This window comes from Tamandua tetradactyla, chromosome 3 (assembly GCF_023851605.1).
Source record: "Tamandua tetradactyla isolate mTamTet1 chromosome 3, mTamTet1.pri, whole genome shotgun sequence".
In the NCBI taxonomy this organism is placed as follows: domain Eukaryota; kingdom Metazoa; phylum Chordata; class Mammalia; order Pilosa; family Myrmecophagidae; genus Tamandua; species Tamandua tetradactyla.
This window is the reverse complement of record NC_135329.1, coordinates 142400399-142422227: the sequence shown is the minus strand read 5'-3', so window position 1 is coordinate 142422227 and position 21829 is coordinate 142400399. Positions and strand designations below refer to the sequence as shown.

At 42.5% G+C, this 21829-nt stretch overlaps 2 protein-coding genes across 4 annotated transcripts in view; both read right to left on the bottom strand.

Moving 5' to 3' along the window:
- GAD1 (glutamate decarboxylase 1) overlaps window positions 1-136 on the bottom strand; it is a 35168-nt gene extending 35032 nt beyond the window's left edge. The window contains exon 1 of the mRNA XM_077151952.1: window positions 23-136. Within this exon, the coding sequence (XP_077008067.1) occupies window positions 23-104 (82 nt within the window). The 5' untranslated portion in view covers window positions 105-136. The remainder of the gene's footprint in view (window positions 1-22) is intronic.
- Window positions 137-15174: 15038 nt separating this feature from the next.
- Window positions 15175-21829, bottom strand: part of ERICH2 (glutamate rich 2) — a 50491-nt gene continuing 43836 nt past the window's right edge. For 2 of the 3 annotated variants that reach the window (XM_077151950.1, XM_077151951.1), the window contains 2 exons: window positions 16023-16094; window positions 15175-15367 (listed from right to left, as the gene is read on the bottom strand). In XM_077151950.1, coding sequence (XP_077008065.1) covers window positions 15246-15367; window positions 16023-16094 — 194 coding nt within the window. In that variant the 3' untranslated portion in view covers window positions 15175-15245. Of the gene's footprint in view, window positions 15368-16022; window positions 16095-18647; window positions 18923-20749; window positions 20912-21829 lie in introns of all 3 variants that reach the window. The other variant, XR_013172043.1, reaches the window with a different exon arrangement.

The window sequence follows — 21829 nt, the reverse complement described above, 5'->3', positions numbered from 1 at the left end:
AGGAAACTGGGGCGGGACCTACTTGTGGGGCGCAGATTGGTGGTATTGGGATCCGCTCCCGCGTTCGAGGCGGCGGCGGACGAAGAAGGGGTCGAAGACGCCATCACCTCGGTAGTCCCGGGGCCTCTGCTGTCCAGGGTCCTCTGCGTGCCGTGCGCAGGATCAGGCTGCAATGAGAAGCTAGAGCTGTGCTGGTAGAGCCTCGGGGGTCCCGCGAGCTAGAAACGGCTAAGCCGCTGGGGGCACGGACGCTCTCCTTGGAGTCGGGGAGCCGAAGAGAGAGGAGGGAGGAAGGGCAACCAACTGGCTGGGCTGGGGTGCGCCGGGGGGAGGGGGGAGACGTGCGCGCTAGCTCAGGGACTGGGGCGCCCGCAACGTAGACCCGGGCGACTCTCCACTTTGGCGGAGAGGAGACCTGGAAATGCTGCTCTAAGAGGTTTCAAGCCCAGCATGGGACCCAGGGATGCGGGGAACTGGGCTAGAAAGCAAGGGAGGCTCAGTGTGCGTTTTCCCAGCCGAGAGCGACAGGCGCCACTGGGCACTCAGCAGCCGGAGCACCAGAGAGCAAGCAGGGGGAGGGCGCACGGGGAGGGCACGTCTGACTCTGTGTCTGGTTCCAGTTGTTGTGTCTGGCTAATTCCCTGGAAAGAAGAACGCGAATTGCCCCGGGGACCGGAGACTTTGCTGAGATAAGGTGAGGAGGATAAGAGGTCGATTCATTCATGTTCTTCCTCAAACTTGGCCGGGGAAGGGCCACAGTCATCCTGTACCCCAGACAGCCAGAAAGCAGTGAGTCGGGACCTCGCTTGTCTTCCTGTGATCCCACCCCTCTTTGAGTCACCTGGAAGCCTAGGACGAGGCTCGGTCTCTGTTTGGGTGTTTCTCCAATTGCCCAGCTCCGCCAAGGACCCAAGATTTCTCGCTATACAAAGCCCGAGAGGTTATAGGAAGCAAGAAAGGGGAGCGTCACTGGGGAAATGAACTTGCGACCAGCGCGCAATAAACAGCGACCAAGGATCGCTGCGCGGCGTCCCTAAGCCGCGCGCGGCGCTGGCGCTGGCGCTGGAACGGGTTAGATGGCGTCCGAAAGACCCAGGACAGAGAGAGTGAGGGTGAATCTGGGTATACCTAAGACCCCGCAGAGAAGCGCCTACAGCCGCCGCCTCCACTCGCCCCCAGCCTCACAGCTAGCTCGCGCGCGCACACGTACACGCACACGCACGCAGCCCACAGTAACGCTAAAGACCCGCAGACCGCAGCTGCTGGGGAAGTAACAGGTTTCCGCTGTGAGTCGCGCCTTCAGCTACTACTGCCCAGGCACCATTTGGCTAGGTGGGCGCTTTCAGCCGAGGAACATAGGAGAAACCGCTCCGGTCCCACTTCAGCGCGAAGTTCATTCAGCCTCTATGCTTCGCCAGGGCGCGAATCCCGCGAGGAAGACAGAATGCCACCTACAGAGACCCAAGGGCGGGGGGTTGGCCGAAAAGCTGCGGACGCAGGGGGCACAGCTGAACAACAGAGGCTGGGCGCTGGGCAATCCAAGCGCCGGTACGCTTACCCACTTCAGCCCTGCAGCCACTAGCCGGGCGCTCCCGCCGCTCCTCAGCAGCGCCCGGCGATCCGCTCGGCTCGGCCCTGCCACCGGCGTTAACTATCCCGCGACACCTCCAGCTGCCGCCTCGCTCTTGCTAGCTCCGTCCCGCACGCGAGCGTCAGGAGGAGAGAAGAGAGATTCCGAGAGGTGGCTGCTCAGCTTCAGGGGAGGCGGGGGCGGGGTGGGGGAGGCGGGGACCGGCTCAGCGGGGGAATCACGAGGCCGCTGCTTGCGGGGGCCGCTGGTCGGCGGAGTGGCGGGGCTTCTTTGCGGGTGCCTGACCGCCTCTGGTGCTTTATAGGGCGATTACAAACCCAGATCACGGTTTTGCGCCAGAAAAAGAAGACCCTATGAGTAATCCAGAATGTACTCAACACGCTCCAATTTTTGAAATAGGGTGTCGGATGAGTGGTGGGAAAAGATGATTCCTACGGAGAATTCTGCCTCTGAGCTTTTCTTTCTCCCTCCCTCCCTTTCCTACCCTAGCCCCCGCCCCCGCCCATATCTTTGAGGAGACAAGAGAGTGACTTTGCCTCAATCTCTTTCTCCTAGATCTGGGATTCCAGGACACTTCATATACGAAAACGCACGGTGGGTTCTGTCCTCGCTGGCGCTCTGTTGAGCCAGGACTGTTGTAAAAGCAAACGAGGCATCTCCATTTCCTTCTCCTTCCCGTTTCCTGGTTCAACTCGGGGCCTCTCCAAAGTACCTCATCTGAGCACAGCTACCTTGCGTCACGGAGCAAAAAGTCCTCCTGATTGATTATGTCTGAAGGTTAATAACACGCACGAGCGCCACTCCAGACACAAGGGGAATGAGAGCAGAGAGGTTGCCCCGGGGACAGGCCTTGGGGAGTCACCTGAGGTCGGACTGGGCCTCCCTGTCCTGGCCGACTCCCCTGACTCCCCCTTCGATTTCACGTCCTTTAAGGATTCTCCCTTTGCAAATATATAAACGCATTTAATGAAATGCCGCGTTTCGCTAAAGCCCCTCGTTGCTAAAAGACGTTCATGGGAAAAACTCCCACCAGAGGGCGCCAGGCGCCCAGAGACTCGGAGGCCTTGGGCTCGCAGTGTCTTTTCCTCCTGCGCCGGAACCAACACCTGGAGCGGCTGGTTGGGCTATTACTCCCCAGCTTAAACCACCCTCTTCGGTAGTCGATATTTTCTCTTCCCTGAGTTTCTTTTTATTTAGGGCAAAACAAAGTGGATTTGTGTGTGCATTTGGGTGACACTGTGTAATCACTGATTCCTTTACTCGTTTTCACGGTGATTTTTTGTTTCTTAATGTGGTGCAGCAGGCACAGTCGAAACACCGAAGATCTTACAAATCATCGAAAAATTCCATAAGGAAGATCGAAGATAACGCTGGGGGAAGATGCAGTTCGATCAGTAAGAGGGATCTCGCTGTGAGATTTGAAATAACCGCGTTGTCCTTGATATCCAGGAAAATACTGTCGCCCTCTCCACCTCACAATAAAAGCGCGGACACACTTTATTGGCAAACGGGTCCTGAACAGCGGGCGCACGGTAACCGCAGCCCCGGAAGCCAGAGCTTTGCGCTGGGCAGGGGTGGGCGTGTCGACTGTGCTAAGGAAATGTCCCTTCGAACCGCTCACCCAGCCCTTTTCCGCGACACTTGAAATGCGCGGTTTACAAACAGGTGAAGCTCGGAATTCCCCCCACGTCGCTACCTCGCGCCTTGGCTGAAAGAGATCGCACGAATTGGTCACACCAATCAGGGAGCGAGATTCCTTGGAAAGGAAGATTCGTTTACTTCACTTGTAGCACCAGACTGAGAAATTTCCAGTCACCCCTCCTCTGACCCCAGAGTCCAAAATGTTTACTCTTAACGTTTAATCAAGAAAATAATCTTGTTGGGAAAAGGAAATCTTCTGAAGATTAGGTATCGCAAATTAAAACTGAGTCCACCCAGCCGCGAGGACAATCTCCCTTCGCTTTCTTATGGTGGAGAAGGGAAGAAAGAAGATTCCAGCTCTTCCTTAGTTTAAAAATGTTTAAATTTAGTAATTAATTAATTAAACGCGTATTTATTAGTCACCTACTATGTGCCAGACATTATTCTCATGGAATTTACATTATCCTTAGAGCTTATATTATAGCTGCACTCTTGGATATGCAAGGAGTGTGACAGACAAGATCTCATGGCGTTAATTTAATTTCCAATTGCCTCGCATTCCAACTCAGACTCTTGGACTCAGCGGGGCTGGTAAGGGACCAAGATCCTTGGAATCGCCCAGTTCGTTTCTTGAGTTCGGAAGCAGGGGCCGATTCCTTCAGCACCAAGGGCAGCGCCCGCCGTTCAGGCCCACAAGGTCCCCTTTTCGTCCGCTTTCATCATCTGTTCTTTGCCTACCTGCCCCGCTATCCCCAGCCTTCTTCTACGACTGTAACAGCTGTTTGTTTTGCAGGTTTGGGGTTTCTCTCCCTCTTCTCTCCTCCCCTGGTAAGAATCTGGACTGAAGGTGGTTGTGATTGTCTTTCGGCTCTTGAGGACATTTGAAATTTATTTATATTGTTTCTGTTTTCGGCTCTTCTTTGTATTTTTATTACCCTGGGGGCGGGGAGGAGGGGGCAGGATGTTTGGGAAAATTGAGGGTGGAAAAGAGATATCCTCTCCAGGGAAAAAAAGATATCCTCTCCAGGTCCGGTGGTGAGGGGTGGGCCGGAAGGGAGTGGTGTCCGCTCAGCTGTTTGGTTTGCATATGATCTAAGGTCTGGCGCTTTGAAGAAAACAGAACAGAACGCCCAGAGGCAAGGGCAGTGGGGGTTGGGTTGGGTGGGGGTTGCGGGGTGCCGTATGCAACCCCCTCCGGTGTTTCTCCCCAGCGTTGGGATTTGTTATCCGGCAGCCCGGTTGCTAGTTCCTCTCCGCCGAGGACAACCTTCCTTTAGGTCAATGATTGCTGGGAATTGGGAACATGACCCTTTGCCCACATGCCCTTTCCCCGGGACGTTTAAAGATATTTCAACCGGATTTGGGGCAGAGACTTTCTTACAAAAAAACAGGGGGGTGGGGAGGAGGTAGAAGGAGCATGGGGGCATAAGGGCGTGAAGACGTGCTAAAACGGGCTCGGGGGGAATTTTTTGGCGTAAAATATGGTCCATGTCAAGGTGAGTAGATGAGAAACGTCAATCTTGTTTTGTTTTTTTTTTAAACGCATTTAGCATTTATAGCCTCCAGAAAAGGTAATTTAGAGCTACTGGGTTGGTTCATTTCAGCTGGCGCTTTAAGGTCTATTTTAAGTCTCTAATTTATGACCAAAAAAGAAAAAAAAATGGCAGTGCTCACATTTAAACGTCTGTGTCCCGAGACGAGGGCTGGGGGAAGTGTTACTTAACCTCACATTCTGCTTTTTTTTTTTTTTTTAAGTGGGAAGCAAGGTTCATTTAGGGTGTTTGAGTACTTTAAAGATAGTTCCCCCAAATCATTCTGGACTTTCTTTGGAGGACTATAGCTAAATCGACACCTCTACCCCGATAGACCACGCAACATTCACTCTATGGAGACAGGAAAGGGTTAAAAGAGTGGCAGGGAGGCAGGGTTCCTGCCAGCACATTGGAAAGGACTCCGGAAATTACAACAATTTCCCCTAAAAAAAGATAACTGAATTCCTCAGATAATCACCAAATGATCCCTTCCCCCCTTGACATTTAGAAGATGAAATGTTCTAATCAAGGAGGACAGAGTGATTTGTATTTGGGCAAATCTTGTGCAAATCTGAATATGCTTAATTCTTGCTATTCCTAACACGTAAATGAATGGACCACCAGGTGGCGATGGATTACAATTTCTAAGAAGAAACAGGCCCCACAAGTGAGCAGTTCTTCAGGGGAAGGCAGGTTCTTCCCAGCTCACACTCATACCCAGCCATATTTCACAAAAGAAGGGCCTTTTAAAAATGCTGCTGGATGCTGCTGGAAGTGCCCTGAAACACTCAGGGTCTTCTGTCTCCTCAGGGAAAGAGAAAGGGATGCCTGCCATCCATTTCTTTCCCACACAGCCACATCTTTAAAGGTGGCCTTAGGAAGTGAGCTGTCTGATTAATATCAGACAAGTAGCTGTTTCATTGCAAAACTGGAGACCAAGGAAATAACAGATCTGAATTGTAATTCTGACAGAGTTTTAAAGATGTAACTGTGTTTTCTGCTTTCCTCTCCTTAGTCTTTTCCTAGAATGGGGTACAAGAAAGATAATTTCCCATATTTCTTTTAGTGTAAAAGCTCTTGAGCTATTTACAGTAGTAGGTATTTAGCCTCCATTTTCAGTTAGGTATCTGAGACTGTTGTTTGTGAGAGGGTTCTGATTCAGTTGTGTGGAATCTGATAAACTTCTATTTCAGATCACATTTTCCTAATCCTGGCCAGTATGCAGGGGAGAAAACTGGAGCCTTAACAGGAGGAATTCATTGTTTTCACTCTAACCAGATCCCCTTCATACCAAGAACTTTTAGGTCAGAGCTCACTGAAATGTATTCTGGTCCAAAGTTCTCAATTGGATCATTTTTAAATCAGTTCCAGGGGATTTTCTCAACAAAGTTAGTTATCTGGAGCTCATTCTTTCTACTAAGCTGCAAGTCTGAGGTCCTGTTTTCTTTGCCTATAGAAGACCCAAAGAACTTGAAATCTTAAGCAATTCCTAAGTGTGAGGATTAAATGAGAATTACAATCTTCTTACTGGGGCTTGAGGCATATTGTGTCAACTTCATAGCCAGGAAAAAGTCAGGGACAAACATCAGAGCATGGGACAAACATCAGAGCATGGGAGGCTTGAATGATTAAAACTTTTTTCTTTCCCTAGATCAAGACTGTGTAACCTCCCTCCACCTCCAAACCTGTTGCTGTTGGGTGCTCAGATATGTGATTTTCTTTGGCCAGTGGAATGGAGCTAATTGGTACTGAGTTTGGGGGTGATGTGTTATGAATCATTATTGAGGCAATCACTAATGAATATGCTCTCTCATACCAAGGTCAAGAGAGAACTGAAGTAGGACCCAGGGAAAAGTCTTAGGATAGGCTACCCAGGATTTCTTACTGTGAGCCCAGTCTGGTGCGTGGTGGTGGTGGTGAGGTTAAGAGACTGTTGGTCAGGAGAGACACCTAAAGAAATATCAACCTACTTCAATACAGCCAGCAAAAGCACAATGCACACAGGTTCTGGTGAGCATAGAGAAGAGATAGAGCTATTGGGCATGGGTTCCCCATTGCAACAGGTCAATCCATGGCTGACACAGGGAGACGTCCCATGCACAGCACCCATCTCTTGTGTTCATATGCTGCCCCAGTGAAGGAACCCCACTCCCTCCCTGTGAGAGACAAATGTACCACTGGGGTATGAGCCAGATGTTGTAAAACATGCCTACCAGAGTCAAACTGTCTCTAGTGAATGTTTACATATGCTTGGGATAATAGAGGAAGGAATGCACCAGCAATCCCCTTATCAACTAGGGGTTTGTGTTTTATCCCGCCAGGCTGACACACTGATTCTGAGTAAAGGATGTATTTGTGGATTCCAGACCATGCTAGGACTACCCACTACCACAGGGACCTCTTTCTCTTTCCAAAACCACAAGTGATAGAAATGGTCATCCTTCTATTACAAAAATGAGAAATAAGTCTCAAAGAAGCTATGTGGGGTGTTATTTAGTAACTAAAGATATACCCTGTGTTGATTGTATGAATTCCCACTTAATTACCACCCTGAGGTTTTCTATTTTACAGATGAGGAACCTGAAGTCCAGAGACGTTACAGGACTTCCCAGATCACATACTTAGTAAGTAATGCTTTGAGTACTACTACACAGTGAGACTTCCCAGCCCCACCACATAACAGCCATTTGACTTTGGAAAAATCACTTAGTCTCTCTGGACTTCCATAATGGGATGGGTTAGGCACCAGCTGAGACCAGATGAGGTTTCATTTGAAATAATTAATATTTTGTGAATCTTCTCACTGGGGAACATCCTCAGGTTGTGAAGGACATGGACTCAAGGGCTTCTTGAAGTCCTTAAGGCAGCTTGTTACAGGAAGAGAAACAACAACTTTAAAGTCAGATGAGTTCAAATCTTGAGTCTACTTATCAGCTATCATTTAACTGTTCACAGTCTTAAGTTTTCCTCATCAATAAAATGGGGGCTAATACCATCTTTGTAGGCTATCTTATTTGATGTTCATAAAGCCCAATTTAGCAAATTCAACTGTGTCTGGTTTATGGTGTTCAATGAAGGATCAATAAACTTTCCTGCTCCTCCCCTTTAGTTCAACAGTGATTTTGATACATTAAAAATTTTTTTTCTTGGATGTATAAGCTAAGCATGATGTTTGTTTTATTTTATTGCCCATATATTTCAGCAGAGCTGCTGATCATTCTCTAACAAAAGACTTTGGGCTCTCTTCTTTGGTGATTTAGAAGGTTTTTGACCCACAAAGAAGTTTCATTTCCTGGAAGAGAACATTTTTGAATTGAATATTCAAACTCATCTGAAAGGGGTTAAAGGCTTTCAATACTGTTCCTATGTTAACTTCCCAATACATATTTTTACCATAGACCTCTCCCCAACATTCCAGGTTGGGTAGATTCAACTGAATTCTACACTTGGATTTCTAATAGGCACCTTAAACTTTTTTTTTTTTTTTAAAAAGGAAGTTTGGGGAAAAGGATAGGGTACCAAATTGAACTCCTGATCCTTTTCCCCAAGCTTCCTTTTTTTTCTTTTTACAGTGTCTCCATCCCAGTAAATAAAAACTAAATGCAATTTCATCTTTCCTTTTCATCTGGATCAAAACCTTGAAATATCCTTGATTTATTCCTTTCAGTGTGCCAGTAATCCTGTTGGCTCTACCTTCGAAATTTATTAACATGTTTCTGCCCTTACCCCCACTTCTCCAGCACACACAGCATGCAAAACATTAGGACATAGTCCTATCATGGCTTTCCTCTACTCAAAACCCTCTAACAATTATCCACCTCACTCAGAGTAAAAGCCAGTCTTTATAATGCTACAAGGCCCTACATGATCTGACCTTGTCTGTTTTTTGGGTGTTTTTTTGATCTCTTCTTCTACTATTCAACCCCATCCTCACTCTTCCCCAGCAACACTCACCTCCTTGATGTTTCATGAACATTCTAGGCATGTTCCCACCTCAGGGACATACATGAAAGCACTTCCTGCAGGTATATGTAGGTTTATTTCTTCTCATTCTGGTCTTTGTGCAAATTTTCAAATGTCTCTTTCTCACTGAAGCCTTCTGTTGTAGACTGACTTAGGTACCCTAAGAAAAGACATGTCCTTAATCTTAATTCATGTTCCTGTTGGGTGTGAACCCATTTGTAAATAGGAGCCTTTGAAGATGTATGATCAATTTTTTAGGTATGGCCAAACTGAATGAGAGTGGGCCTTAATCAGTATGACAGGAGACCTTATTAAGAAGGGAAATTCTGAGGCAGCAAGAGGAGCCAGGAGCCAGAAGTTAGACAAGACCATAAAGGAGACCAAGACACTGCCACGTGATAGACGGCTGCTGTTACCAGGCGGCTACTGACCCCCCAAGAGAAGCATGGCCTTGCCTATGCTTTGATTTGGGACTTCTGGCCCCTAAAACTGTGAGCCAATAAATCCTTATTGTATAAGCCAACCCATCGTGTGATATTTGTCATAGCAGCCCTGGCAAAAATTAAGACAAATTTTGGTACTGGAAAATGGGGTGCTACTATGACATACCTAAAAATGTGGTGGAAATAGCTTTAGAAGTGGATAATAGGTAGAGGCTGGAAGAATTTTGAGGCTCTTGATAGAAAAAGCCTAGATGGCTGGAAGAGATTGTCGGTAGCTGTGGAAATTAAAGACATTTCTGATGAGGTCTTAGAAATAAGTGAGAGAAGGTGGCCTTGGATGGTGATATCTGCTGATATAAGTACTCCATTCCCATCTTTGGTTGAAGTCTCCTGATGCCAGCAGTTGTCTAGAAGTTGGTGCCTGCTATGATGAGAAAGTTTTCATCCTAAAACAGAGTTCTGTGGTAGACAGAAAACTGTGAGATTTATCATCTTTACAGAATGGTCAATTTCAAATAATTGTTTTAATGAAAAGGCATGTAGAAAAAGTTTTATTGGAGATAGAGATACAATTAGGGAGACAAGGGCTGAAACACCAAGAGCCTTGCTGCAGAGTTGAAAAGGAGCAAGTTGGTTCTAAAAAGGGAGAAAGGAGCTCATGAAAATTAACCAACTAATTACGGGGAAAATAAAGTGGGGGTGGTAGTAGGAGCCCTGGTAAGGGCGGGAGATGAGGTATGAGGGCGGGGGGGGGGGAATTACTGGAGTTACAGAAGAAAGGATGAACCCCAAAGGGTTGGGGGAGAATCAGCTATTCAACCAACACTGATTGCGTACTGTCTGTATGCCAGGAGCCAACGGCCCAGCCTCTTTGCTAGCCTCTGCGCCTTGAGTCCCTTTTCCTTGAATCCCTTCCTTTATCTATCCCTCTACCCCAAGGCCCAAGGGAAGTCCCCTGGGTGGGGGTGGGTGGGGGTGATGGCAAGTCCACAGAACGCTTCCCTGGTACCGAGTTAAAAGAATATGCTGGTTGTGGAATTATAACCCATACCAAACCCTGAAATCTTTTCCACAACTAATTTTTGTGCTGTGCTTTGAAATTTATTGCTTTTTTGTATAGATGTTATTTTTCACAAAAAATAAAAGAAAGTTGATTGTGATGATAAGACAATATTTATTCCTTCTAGCCTTCTCTATTTTGGAACAGCTGGAAGGAAAAATCTAAGATGATGGTATAGTAGCCTATGACAAACTCTGGTATCTGTCCAGTAAACTACTTGTTGAAGAGTGTTTTAGAAACTATTGCTTTTTTCTTTCTTTATTTGTATCTATGTTGTATTATACAATAAAAAAAAGAGAACATGCTGAAAAAAATATATTGGTACAGAATTATGCAACAACGGGAACTACATAATAAATTCTAAGAAAACATGGTCTTCTTTGATTCAGTGGCTGAACACCATCAGGGCCCTAGTTCTATCTGTTCTACCATCCGCAGCATGAGCTTCATCCTAAGGCCAGTTCCCATCATGATCATCAGATAACTGGCAGCAGTAACTAGAGCAGCCAGCTTCATGGTTCTTAACCAGAGGAACAGAAAAATCACTCTTCATAATCATGAAATTAGTCAATGATCTGATCAGGCCAATCACATGTCCATCTCTGTAACAATAACAGCACCAGAGAAATACTGCACTGATTGTCTGAGGGTGGAGTCGGCTTTCTTGAGTTCTCATGACTAGTGTGTAGGGAGTGTCTATATGAACAGAATCAGCTCTCTCTTAGCAAAGAAGAGAGGGATGGTTATTGTGCAGGCAACTAACATATCAACCATATTTACTTTTCTGATTTTACTCCTGGCTGTTCTTCTCAGTCTCCTTTGTGCACTTCTTTTTCTTGGTCTACTACTTAAGTGTTGGTGATTGTCATAATTCTATTCTCAGTTCTCTTCTTTTTGGACTATACTCTCTCCATGGGTGATCCTCTCCCATATTTCTGATTACTATTTATAAACTGTATTCTAATAAAAGTGTATCAATAGCATAAGTGCCCTTTCTAAGCGCCATCCCATGAATTCCAAAAATCTAGTTAACATTTACCCAGTTCTTTCTGTGTGTAGTAGTCAGGGTTCTCTAGGGAAACAGAACCAACAGGAGATATCCATAAATAGTATGAGATTTTATAAAAGTGTCTCACACAACTGCAGGGATGCATGAGTCCAAATTCTGTAGGCAGACTACAAACTGGCAAGAATTCTTTTCAATGAATTCTCCAGGAGAGGCTGGCTGAAGCAGAGATGAAAGTTCTCTCTTCTCACTGCTGAAGTTATTCTCTCCCCCTTAGAAGACTTCAACTGGTTAGATTAAATATTTCTCATTGCAGAAGACAATCCCCTAAGCCATAGATGCAAACTACATGCTGATGATTTAAGTCCATAAAATGTCCTCACAGCAACAGTGCTTGCTTGATACATACAAATGGGTATCATCACTGGCAAAGATTACACATGAACTTAACTTCACACTATGGGAGACAGAATCATGGCCTCCAAAGATGTCTACATCCAAATCTCTGGAACTTGTGAACCATGAACCAGTTACATGGCAAATGGGAATTAAGATGGTCTATCAGCTGATTTGATGATAGAGAGATTATCCTGGATTATCTGACTGGGCTCAATATAATCACAAGCATCCTTAAAAGTGGAAAAGAGGGCAGGCAATAACGGCTCAGTGGCAGAATTCTTGCCTGCCATGCCGGAGACCTGGGTTCGATTTCCAGAGCCTGCCCATGCCAAAAAAAAAAAAAATGTGGGAATGAGAGGCAGAAGAAAGAACCAGAGAGGTGACAGCTTGAGAAAGACACAGATAGACATTTCTAATTTTGAAGATAGAAGAATGGGGCTATGAGCCAAGAAATGTGTGTAGACTCTAGAGGCTAGAAAAAGAAATGGGTTATCTCCTAGACTCCAGTAGGAATGCAGCCTTGCTGACACCCTAATTTTGGCCCAGTGAGACCCATTTCAGACTTCTGACCTCCAGAACCATAAGATAATAAACTTGTGTTGTTTTAAGCCACTAAGTTTGTGGGAATGTTATAATAACCACAGAAAAACAATATACTTCCCATACTCAATTTGAGCAAGTGAACCAACATCTTTTCCAACAAACCTACTTTTCTGTAGGTGTTTCTTTTTAAGAACTACACCATCATATACCTAGTCACCCAACTGGGAGTCATCCTTGATCTCTACCTCTTCCCCACATTTAATATATCATCATTTCCTTCTATTTTATCTCCTCCATTCCATTGCATCTCCTGCTACTCTAATAGGCTACCATTTTAAACTGCCAGAATTACTATGTAACAGTCAAGTTTTGCATTTCACTTTAATTTGTTCTCTACACTCTCAGACTTTTTTAAAAAAATTGAGGCCCATAGGAAATGATACATTTCACATAAAGATCTAGCACACACACACACTCCTGAACCTAAAGTTTCACAAAACAATACTTCTTACTCTTTTGAAATGTATACCGATATTTTCTATTTTATATATTTCCCTTTAAACCCCCTCCCCCCAGCTAGTTATGTTTCACTGTAATGATTTCATAACTAAACGATGGATCATGACCTGTATGAGAAAGGTTTTTTTTTCTACCCGGTTAGGAGAACAGTTTTTCTAAAATATAAGCCACTCTTTTCCTTAAAATGCTTCAAGGGCCTCCCACAAGGATAAAGTTTCAACACTAACATGGCTTTATTAGGCCCTCCATTACCCAGCCTTTTTTCTCACTGTAGCTTCATCTTTCTCTAATCTAACTGGTTCATTTTCATTTTACAATCCAGCCCTACTTACTTTCTGGGTCTTTGCAAGTGGTGTTCCTGCTGCTAGAACACTCTTGCCCACACCCTCTTCTTATAGCCAATTCTCACTCTACCTCAGTTTAGACTCATTCCCTTCCCCCACCCCACTGCTTTCCCTGGATGTGGGGACTGAATTAGGTGACACTTCTCTATGCTCCTTTAGCCCCCTTGATTATAAGAACAATGATGCTTTTTAAAAGCAGAGATTGGGTTTTTTTCCTCATGGTATACCTAGAAGGCCTTCAGTAAATACTTATTGAAATAAATGAAACTATTTCAGTAAGCTTCCACCTCAGGTCCATTGAATAGTCATTCTTATACATTCCCATACTGTTGGGTATTTGGGTTCTTTAACACCACTGTTATGTGTTAAGTTCTTGAAGAAGGCACAAGTCTAGAACTGAACTGTCTATACAGACACACCTTGCTGATTCATTAAACAGTTTCTAGAGTTTAGCCATGTATGAGGTAGCAAGGAATGCTGGGTTCAATATCTACTAGCTCTCATAGCTAGACACTACCTAGCATCTCTTAATCTCAATTTTCTCACATGAATTCCAATACTCTTGCTAACTTTTATCCTTGAATATCCCACAAGCATGATAAACTGAATTTTTGCAACTGATGGGAATTATAGCATTCTCTTGGGATTATTCTGAAAGGCCAGCAGATAAAATAATGTAAAAATACTTTACAGAGATTTTTTAGCTATTATTACTAGGTAGAAACACACATACCTATGTCAGGGTGTGCCAACACCCTGAGTTTCACTAAAGAGTGCAAACAGGATGAAGAATAAGGGCAGAGGGGTGTCAATTATCTTTGATGAGAAAACCTAGCAAATTCTTTTATTTAGCCTGCTATATGATGGCTTTTCATTCAGGGAGTTTTTTCACCAGAACTTCTGCATTCTTTTAACAGAAAACTCACTTCTTATTAGTAATTATTTAGTGTACAATGCCATTTTAGGGTGTTTTCTAGATTTGTTGTTGTTGGGGGGCTCTGAATCATGCGAGGTCATTAGATTGACATAAGGTAATTTCCCTATGGTGAGGAGGAATGATGAGCCCAAATAAAAATGTAAAGAACAGACTATTGCTGAGATGTGTGTCAGCTAAACTGTGAGAACTACCTAATTATTTATGTACCAGAGCCCAAGAATGTAACTGGGGGATTCTACACACTAGGTTTCATTTCTTTCAGCACCTCTACAAAATGGTTGAGCAGAATTCTTCCTCTGAATAGTACTAGGCCACAAAAAATAATAAAAAATGCTGCAAGCATTTTGGTTATGCCATAGCACATTGCTGACATAAGAATAAAAATCCAAAATGCCAACCGCCCAATCATATCAGTGTACTCATAAACAAAATTACTTAGGATTATTATTCTCATTTTCACCTAAGTTACTTTACAACTTAATTTGAAGTTGGCAGAAATTCATCAAGGAATACAGAATCAGCAAATAAGAATTACATATAAGAATTACAGAGCTTGTGCCTGTTTCATGAAAGAGTAAACATTTTAATTAACTTTTCTTCATATATAGAGCTGCTATTTGCCAAGCACCGGCTCAGGTGCTGGAGATATAATGGTGAAAAAAGACAAGGTCCTGTTTCATGGAGGTTGCGCTCCCCAGCAGGTAGGGAGAAGATGAACAGAAGAACAAATACGTAAGTAAGAATTTCAGATACTAATAAGAGCTATAAAGAACACAAAACAGGTGATACGGAAATGCCTGATGTGGAGGCCATGGGGGGCTGCATGGCGCAGTGGCTAAGAATAGGGTTCTGGAGCCACAATTCCTAATGCACAAATCTAGGCTCTCCCAAAGAACAGACGTCTGATGCTGGTTAAACTATTCACTCTCTCTGCTCCTCAGTTTTCTTACTTGTAGAATTAGGACAGTTATAGTACTTAGCACATTGTTGTCGGATTAAATAAACTAACATGTATAGAGCATTTGAATAGTAACTGGCATGTAGTTAGTGCTATATAAATATACGCAATTATTATTTTCCTCTCTGAAGGACGCACATTGAGCTGAGACCTAAATACTAAGAAACAACACAAACTAAGAATATAGGTAAATTAAAAGGAACTCTACAGCAAATAAACAACTAGACTACAATGCATCTCTCTTCTTAATATTTCCATGGTATGTATTAGTGAAAAGGTAGAAAGCTTAAACCACAATAGTGACATGCATCACCCGTCTTCACATTCATCAGAACTTTCTTCACTCAGACCCTCACTGCTTTCCTCCTCACTCTCGCCGCTGCTCTCTTCTTCACTATCTTCATCATCTTCCTCAAGACTCGGAGCTTTCTCTGCCAGGGAAAGGGACAGAATTGCTTAGAATGTTTAAAAAATATTTCCACTCTTTGAAGAATCATAATTCTCCTTGCTCCTTCTTCCACTAAGAAATTCATATTTTTGGAACATGGGGGAACTGAGCTGAACTTGACTAACTGTATGTAGCATCAAAGTAGTAGTCCAAAGATGAAATATATTCTTACTGGTATTAAGACGTATGTGGATTTAAAATAAACTTAAAATATAAACCGTTAATTTTTATTCTTACTAAAGTCAATGTAACTCTTATTTAAAAAGAGTAAGAGGAAGTGAGGTTTGTAATAGTTCACAGGGTACTAGCTTTCTTTCGAATTGTAGGATAACCACTTTCATACACAGTGGTGGTTAGCATGTCCTGCTCCTTCTAGAAACTGTCTGGTACTCAATGCCTGGTGCTTGGTGCCCAGGGACCCTGCTTTGCTTGGATAGTTCCACCCCACAGAGAGAAATGGGTCATCATGACAATCCACAGAGGACAAGCTGATTTTCATTACACCATCAAAGGCAGTCCTTTACCCTTTCTTCACCACCTTCTAAGGATGTACTTTGCCATCTCCTGCGTTAATGGGTTTTTAATAGTGACTCCTCATAGTTCTAAGAGAAAGAAGGAATTTCAATTTTAAAATTTACCCATCAGCAACATTTCTTCAATAAGTGAAGAAAACTCCTTGGCCTCAGGATTTTCTGGTTCATAGATTAGGACTGAAAATGGACAACAGAATATGTGTTATAAGTGTTCAAAGTGTTTCAGCAAAAGCAGGCTCCTTAGAATGAGACTGGAAATGTCAATCAGTGCAAGTGAAAATGCACAAAACGATAAACACCAAAAATTATACCACAGGTATATAAGTGCCAAGAGATAAAATGTTCCACTTATAAATGCTTTGTAAGAGAAACAATCCTCATATTTTCTCCCTCCTATCCAAAGTATATAATTTTCCTCACTTCAGTATGCTTTTACTCATATATTTCTTTTTTTAATCTTATATCCTTTTTTATTTTAAAGAAGCTGAGAGAAAAGTGGAAAAGTTTATTTTTGTATAGTTATGTTAACCTTTTTATTTATCATTTCTGATTCTTTACATTCTTTTATTAGGAACTATAAAAGATGTATAAAATATCTATAGAATCTTCAAAAGCCACTTCCAGCCAGGTGCACAATCATACTAGCCCAGATTGTTGATGAATTGTTAGTTATATTAGTAGATTAGGAAATAAATACACCTGGTTTGGTGGGCCGTGGGCTGAGTCCTAAGAGTCACTAATGAGAACACTGTACTGGAGGTCTGTTAACTACTCATCTTGTCTCACTCATTGATGGTCTATGGCATCCTTCACCAAAGGCCTCATCGGTACACAAAGGAACATAGGTTTTTTAATGTAATCTCCTCCATGGGAAAGATGCCATTTTTAAACACTCATCTTTCAAACAGGAAATTGATATTTCTTCTTTCTCTTCATCCTGAGAACTTTTACCTTAGACCACACCCCAATCATCACTTGCTTAATCACATCATTCCTCTTCACTGGACCTGTTGTTTTTAGCATGATTTATTCCTTTTTGTGAATCCTTTATGTGAATAGGACATCTTTCCTTTGGACCATACCAGTAGATTTGCTCGGCCTGTTGGTAGGTTATCAATGTCCTAGAAACCAGTAAAATTATACCTGTGTTTCAGAGTTTTCTAGACTATTTATTTTTCAGATCTCGCTCTACTGATTTACCTTTTTCTTACCTGGCTTGAGGAGTATACATAATTCTACATCATCCATTTGACTTAGTACCTCCTGTGCAATATCCTGGTGGCCCCCAGGGGGCAGTGAAACATCAAGTCTGTTATCTGTCTGGCTAACAGTAAGAATTGTGTGGATGGTTCCATCAGACCCCATTGGCTCTTAGGACTCAGCCCACGGCCCACCAAACCAGGTATATTTATTTCCTAATCTACTAATATAACTAACAATTCATCAACAATCTGGGCTAGTATGATTGTGCACCTGGCTGGAAGTGGCTTTTGAGGATTCTATAGATATTTTATATATCTTTTATAGTTCCTAATAAAAGTAACTTTTTATACATTTTGGTACTAAAATATGATATTGTTAGCAGTCGCTTTCTTTTCTGAGGCTGAGCCTCTTTCTATAGCAGGGCTTCTTCAACTTTTTCCTTTAGATGCTATTTTCTTAAAAAGTTAATAAATACTTGGGAAACTCAGTTAAGTAAAGTTAACCAGGTAGAACTTACAGTTAGGAATAACTGCAGGATTTTATAGGACCATTAAAATGCCTCATGACTACTATGAATCTTATAGAGACTAGAATATAATTTCACAAATTTATTTGACCATGTAATTCTTTTTTGGTAGAACTTATGAAATTCTGAACAATGTTCCTGGAACAAAGATTAGAAATTTCCCTGTTGGAATTAGGATTATCCCAAGGGTCTGCAGTATGGGATCAGGTACATCCCCATGGTTTAACAAAAAACTGCTGATTGGTTTACAGGCAATGGCAGAAAGGTATCTGCTTTGTAATTTAGCCCAGCAATATCCATTCTAGATGATGAATCAAAAATCCTTCTTGCTCTTTTTAGGGGATTGGATTGTGTCACCCACAGAAAATATGTTCAGATCCCAATCCCTGGCCCTGTGGGTATAAACCTATTTGCGAATAGGGTCTTTGAAGACGTTATGAGTTAAGGTGTGTCCAAACTAAATGAGGGTGGGCCTTAATCCAATATGGCTTAAATCCTTATAAGAAACGAAAATTGGACACAGAAGAGAGAAATAATGGGAAGAACAGGAAATTGGAAGTCAAAGGAAACCAAAGAAGAAAGGAGAAAACATCATCACCATATGCACTGCCACGTGACAGAAAAGTCAAGAACCAAGGATCACCAGCAGCCAGCTCCACAATTCCACAGTTTTCAGGGAGAAGGCATAGCTTTACTGGACCCTTCTTTTATCTTGAAAACAATGAGTCAATAAATTCCCATTGTTCAAGTCAACCCATTGTAAAATACGCTTTGACAAGCCAGTAGCATTTATAAAAAGTTGACAGGAGCTTTAGCATACGTAGGAGGTGTCCTGGGGGTTGTTTCCCAACCTTGTGTCCCACGAAGGAAGCAGAGCCCAGGTATGGACCCTGGAGAAAGACAGCCAGATGTGGATCCTGGTTCTGCCACTGTCTAGCTGGGTGGCCTTAGGAAAAGTATTTAATATCTTTATACCTCAGTTTTCTTATCTATAGTAATACCTTATATTGCATGGGGATGTTGATGACCAATTAGATACTGTAGATATAGCACTTCATCCTGTTTTGGTTGCATGGCAAGTGGTGAATAAATGCTGACTGCTGGTTTCTCTGAAATGGTTCTAGGCCTAGAGAGAGGCTTGATTCCTTCTAAGCACTCAGAGGATGCTTCCTTTTGGGGAAAGGGCTGGGCAGGAGAGAGGTGGGGCCATAGGTTTCTGTGGAGGCTATTTTAGAGCATGCTTGTCTTGTTCATTGCTGAATCCCCAGCAGAGTGCCTGGAACATAGCAGGAGGCCCCAAAACATTAGAATATAGACATATGAGCAGAGGCAGTCCTTACCCCCAGATAAGAGGAAAGGGTAGTTTGTTTCACTTAAATAAATACACAACTTTTTAGGAACTAATGTCTCTGAAGATTTTTTGTATTTGTGTTAGAACTATGATGAACACAACCATTTTGGTTTTCAAGCCATTATTCTCCAACACTTATAATTAATGAAGTAGGTCTTCCAACGGCTAAGTGTTTTTTGTTTGTTTGTTTCTCTTTCTTTTTTTAATGGAAGCTCAGGCTGCCTGTGAGCGAAAGTACAGCACCCTGACAGGACTGAGCCTCTGGTTCCTGTCTTAAGGTGTAGTGACCACAAAATAGGACGATTGGTTGGCTCAAAGTCTCAGTCAATCGTGAGATAAACTAAAAAAGTACTTGGGACTCAATTTTCAACCCCATTTAAAAGCCACTTTTCTTGGCTGTTTCTAGTGCCTGGTGGGAAATAGTACGGAGCAGAGATACCAGTTCTGCAAGAGACCACAGGAAAATGGCTAAGGAAGTACTAGAACCACATAAAAACTGTGTGGGGAAGACATGAAATTCAAGTTTATGCCAGCAGATAAAATTACTTGGGGGAGTACAATACAAATTTTTTAAATGGCAAGGCAAAGAGAAAAGAGCCCACAGGGCACCCAGGACTCCGGGTGAGAAGCCTTAAAGCCAAATAAAGAAATACATAAATATCTGTACTATAATTGGACAAGGAAGCACACAGGAAATAGTGGGTTTATTCAAGAAAATGAGCAGGTTAAACATTTCTGAAGGGATAAGGATGAATTATTTTATATAAATTCATTGCCTAAAATAAATAAAGAAAATAGATTAACTGACTGTAGGAGCCATAGCTGTAGTGATCCATAATAAGTGTATCTTTTCTAATCTCTGCTTCCTTGACCAGGAAAATAAGCTTATTACTGAATGAAGAAGTGGAAATATAGTGGGAAAATCACAGATTTCAAGTCAAATCTGGGGTCTAATCCCAACTCTACCACATAGTCGCTGCATGACCTTGTGCAAGTTAGTTTTCTTTGTTAAATCCCAGTTTCCTCATCTATAAAATGGGGTTAATACTATCTGCATCACAGAAATGCTTTGAAGATGAAATGATGTATTCAAGAATGTTTCCATAGGAGGTGCCATATATATATATATGGCATGTGTGTATATATATATATTATGTGTCTATATATATTTATGTGTATATACATATATACACATAAATATGTAGATAGACATAAATTTATAAAAATATATGTAGAGAGAAATGGGTAGTGCTATGTAGAGGAGCTAGAAGATGGAAAAAAGAGATGGACAAAAGAAGAACTGTATTGTAAGTATTTAGATATAAAATATTTGGGGGTTCATGCTAGTTGAAAAAATCCATTTTGTTTGTTGATGTGAATCTATGGAGGGACTTTGGACAGCCCTCAACCAAGTGTTCCTATTAACATCAAAGATTTAGAATTTCTTGCCACCTAAGATAGAATCTGTCTCCAATTCTCCATTCTTTCTTGACTTTTTTGGCATTGCTAAACCTGTGTCTCCTTAATTTCTCACTCTTGGCTGGTGCTCCACCATATTATTTTGCAGACTCCTACCCCCAAATTATCCCTGGGTCTCCTTGTCCATATTTCAAGCCATCCCCTTCTTCCTCCTGGGAGCAGAATTTTTTCCTAACTGGCACTCTGTGTCATGTACCTGTCTTAGGGCCTTCTGTAACTCCTTTTCCTAGAGTCTAATCCTTAATTTTAGAGGGACCACCATTTGACACTTACAAGCAAGAGTGAAGTTTACTGAGAGAGCTGATAGGGATGAAAACCAAACCAAACCATGTTTAATGTCACCTCCAGGAGGGCTCAGACCATGTGTGGTTTGATTCCTGCTTTCTTCAGCTCCCTGCAGTGTCTGGTATAAAGCAGTAGCCCAACACATATTTTCTGGAAGAAGGAAGAAAGGAAGAAAGGGGGGGGGGGAGGGAGGAACTAAGTTTTAAATGGATATAATCCCATTAAGATAGATCAGTTTGAGCTTTTCATCCCCATTGACATGGCACTTAGCATGTTCACTGGTCTAAGTCAGGTCAACAAGCATTTTATTGAGCACCTGCTCTTGATACAGCACAGTGCAGGGCTAACAGCTAAAAGTGACTGACAAATATGCTGATATTAGTGCATATATTTTGTAAGTTGCAGCCAGAGTAGTTCTAAAATGATTGAAGAGGTCTTGATCCTCTTACTGAAGTCCTTTATAAGAGGATAAAAGAGATTGATGGATATGGAAATAAAAATATATCAATTTTTCTACAATTCCCACAAAAAACCTCAGAGTCAGAACCTCTGAATCACTCACTTTTTACATTAGCCACTTTTTACATTACCACAGAGAAGAAAAGCACATTGGGAGAAAGAGGCCTGGGTTCCAGATCCCAAGTGGTGCTGAGCAAGACCTTAGCCTCCCTCTCATTAGGTTTCTTTATTTATAAAACAGAAGACTGGGCATGATTCTCTCTGAGGATTCTTTCTGTTTGGAAATTCTGTTTGTGGACAACCAAATATATTTTTGACCAAAATATTTTATTTGATGGCTCTAAAGGTCAAACATGTTTGAAAGGATTGAAAAAGGAAAGTTATTTACCTTAGAAATAAAATAGGTAGCACTGACACTTTTTAAAATTCATTTTAAAGATTAGCCTATGATTTAGGAATTACTCCTTCTCATGTGATTAATCTCCCTGAATGGCATGTTTGGGAGTGGTTAAGATGGGAAAATTTATATTGTATTTATGCTCCCACAATTAAAAAAAGAGAGAGAGAGCAAAGAAAGAGACAATGGCAATTAAATGTAATACATGACTC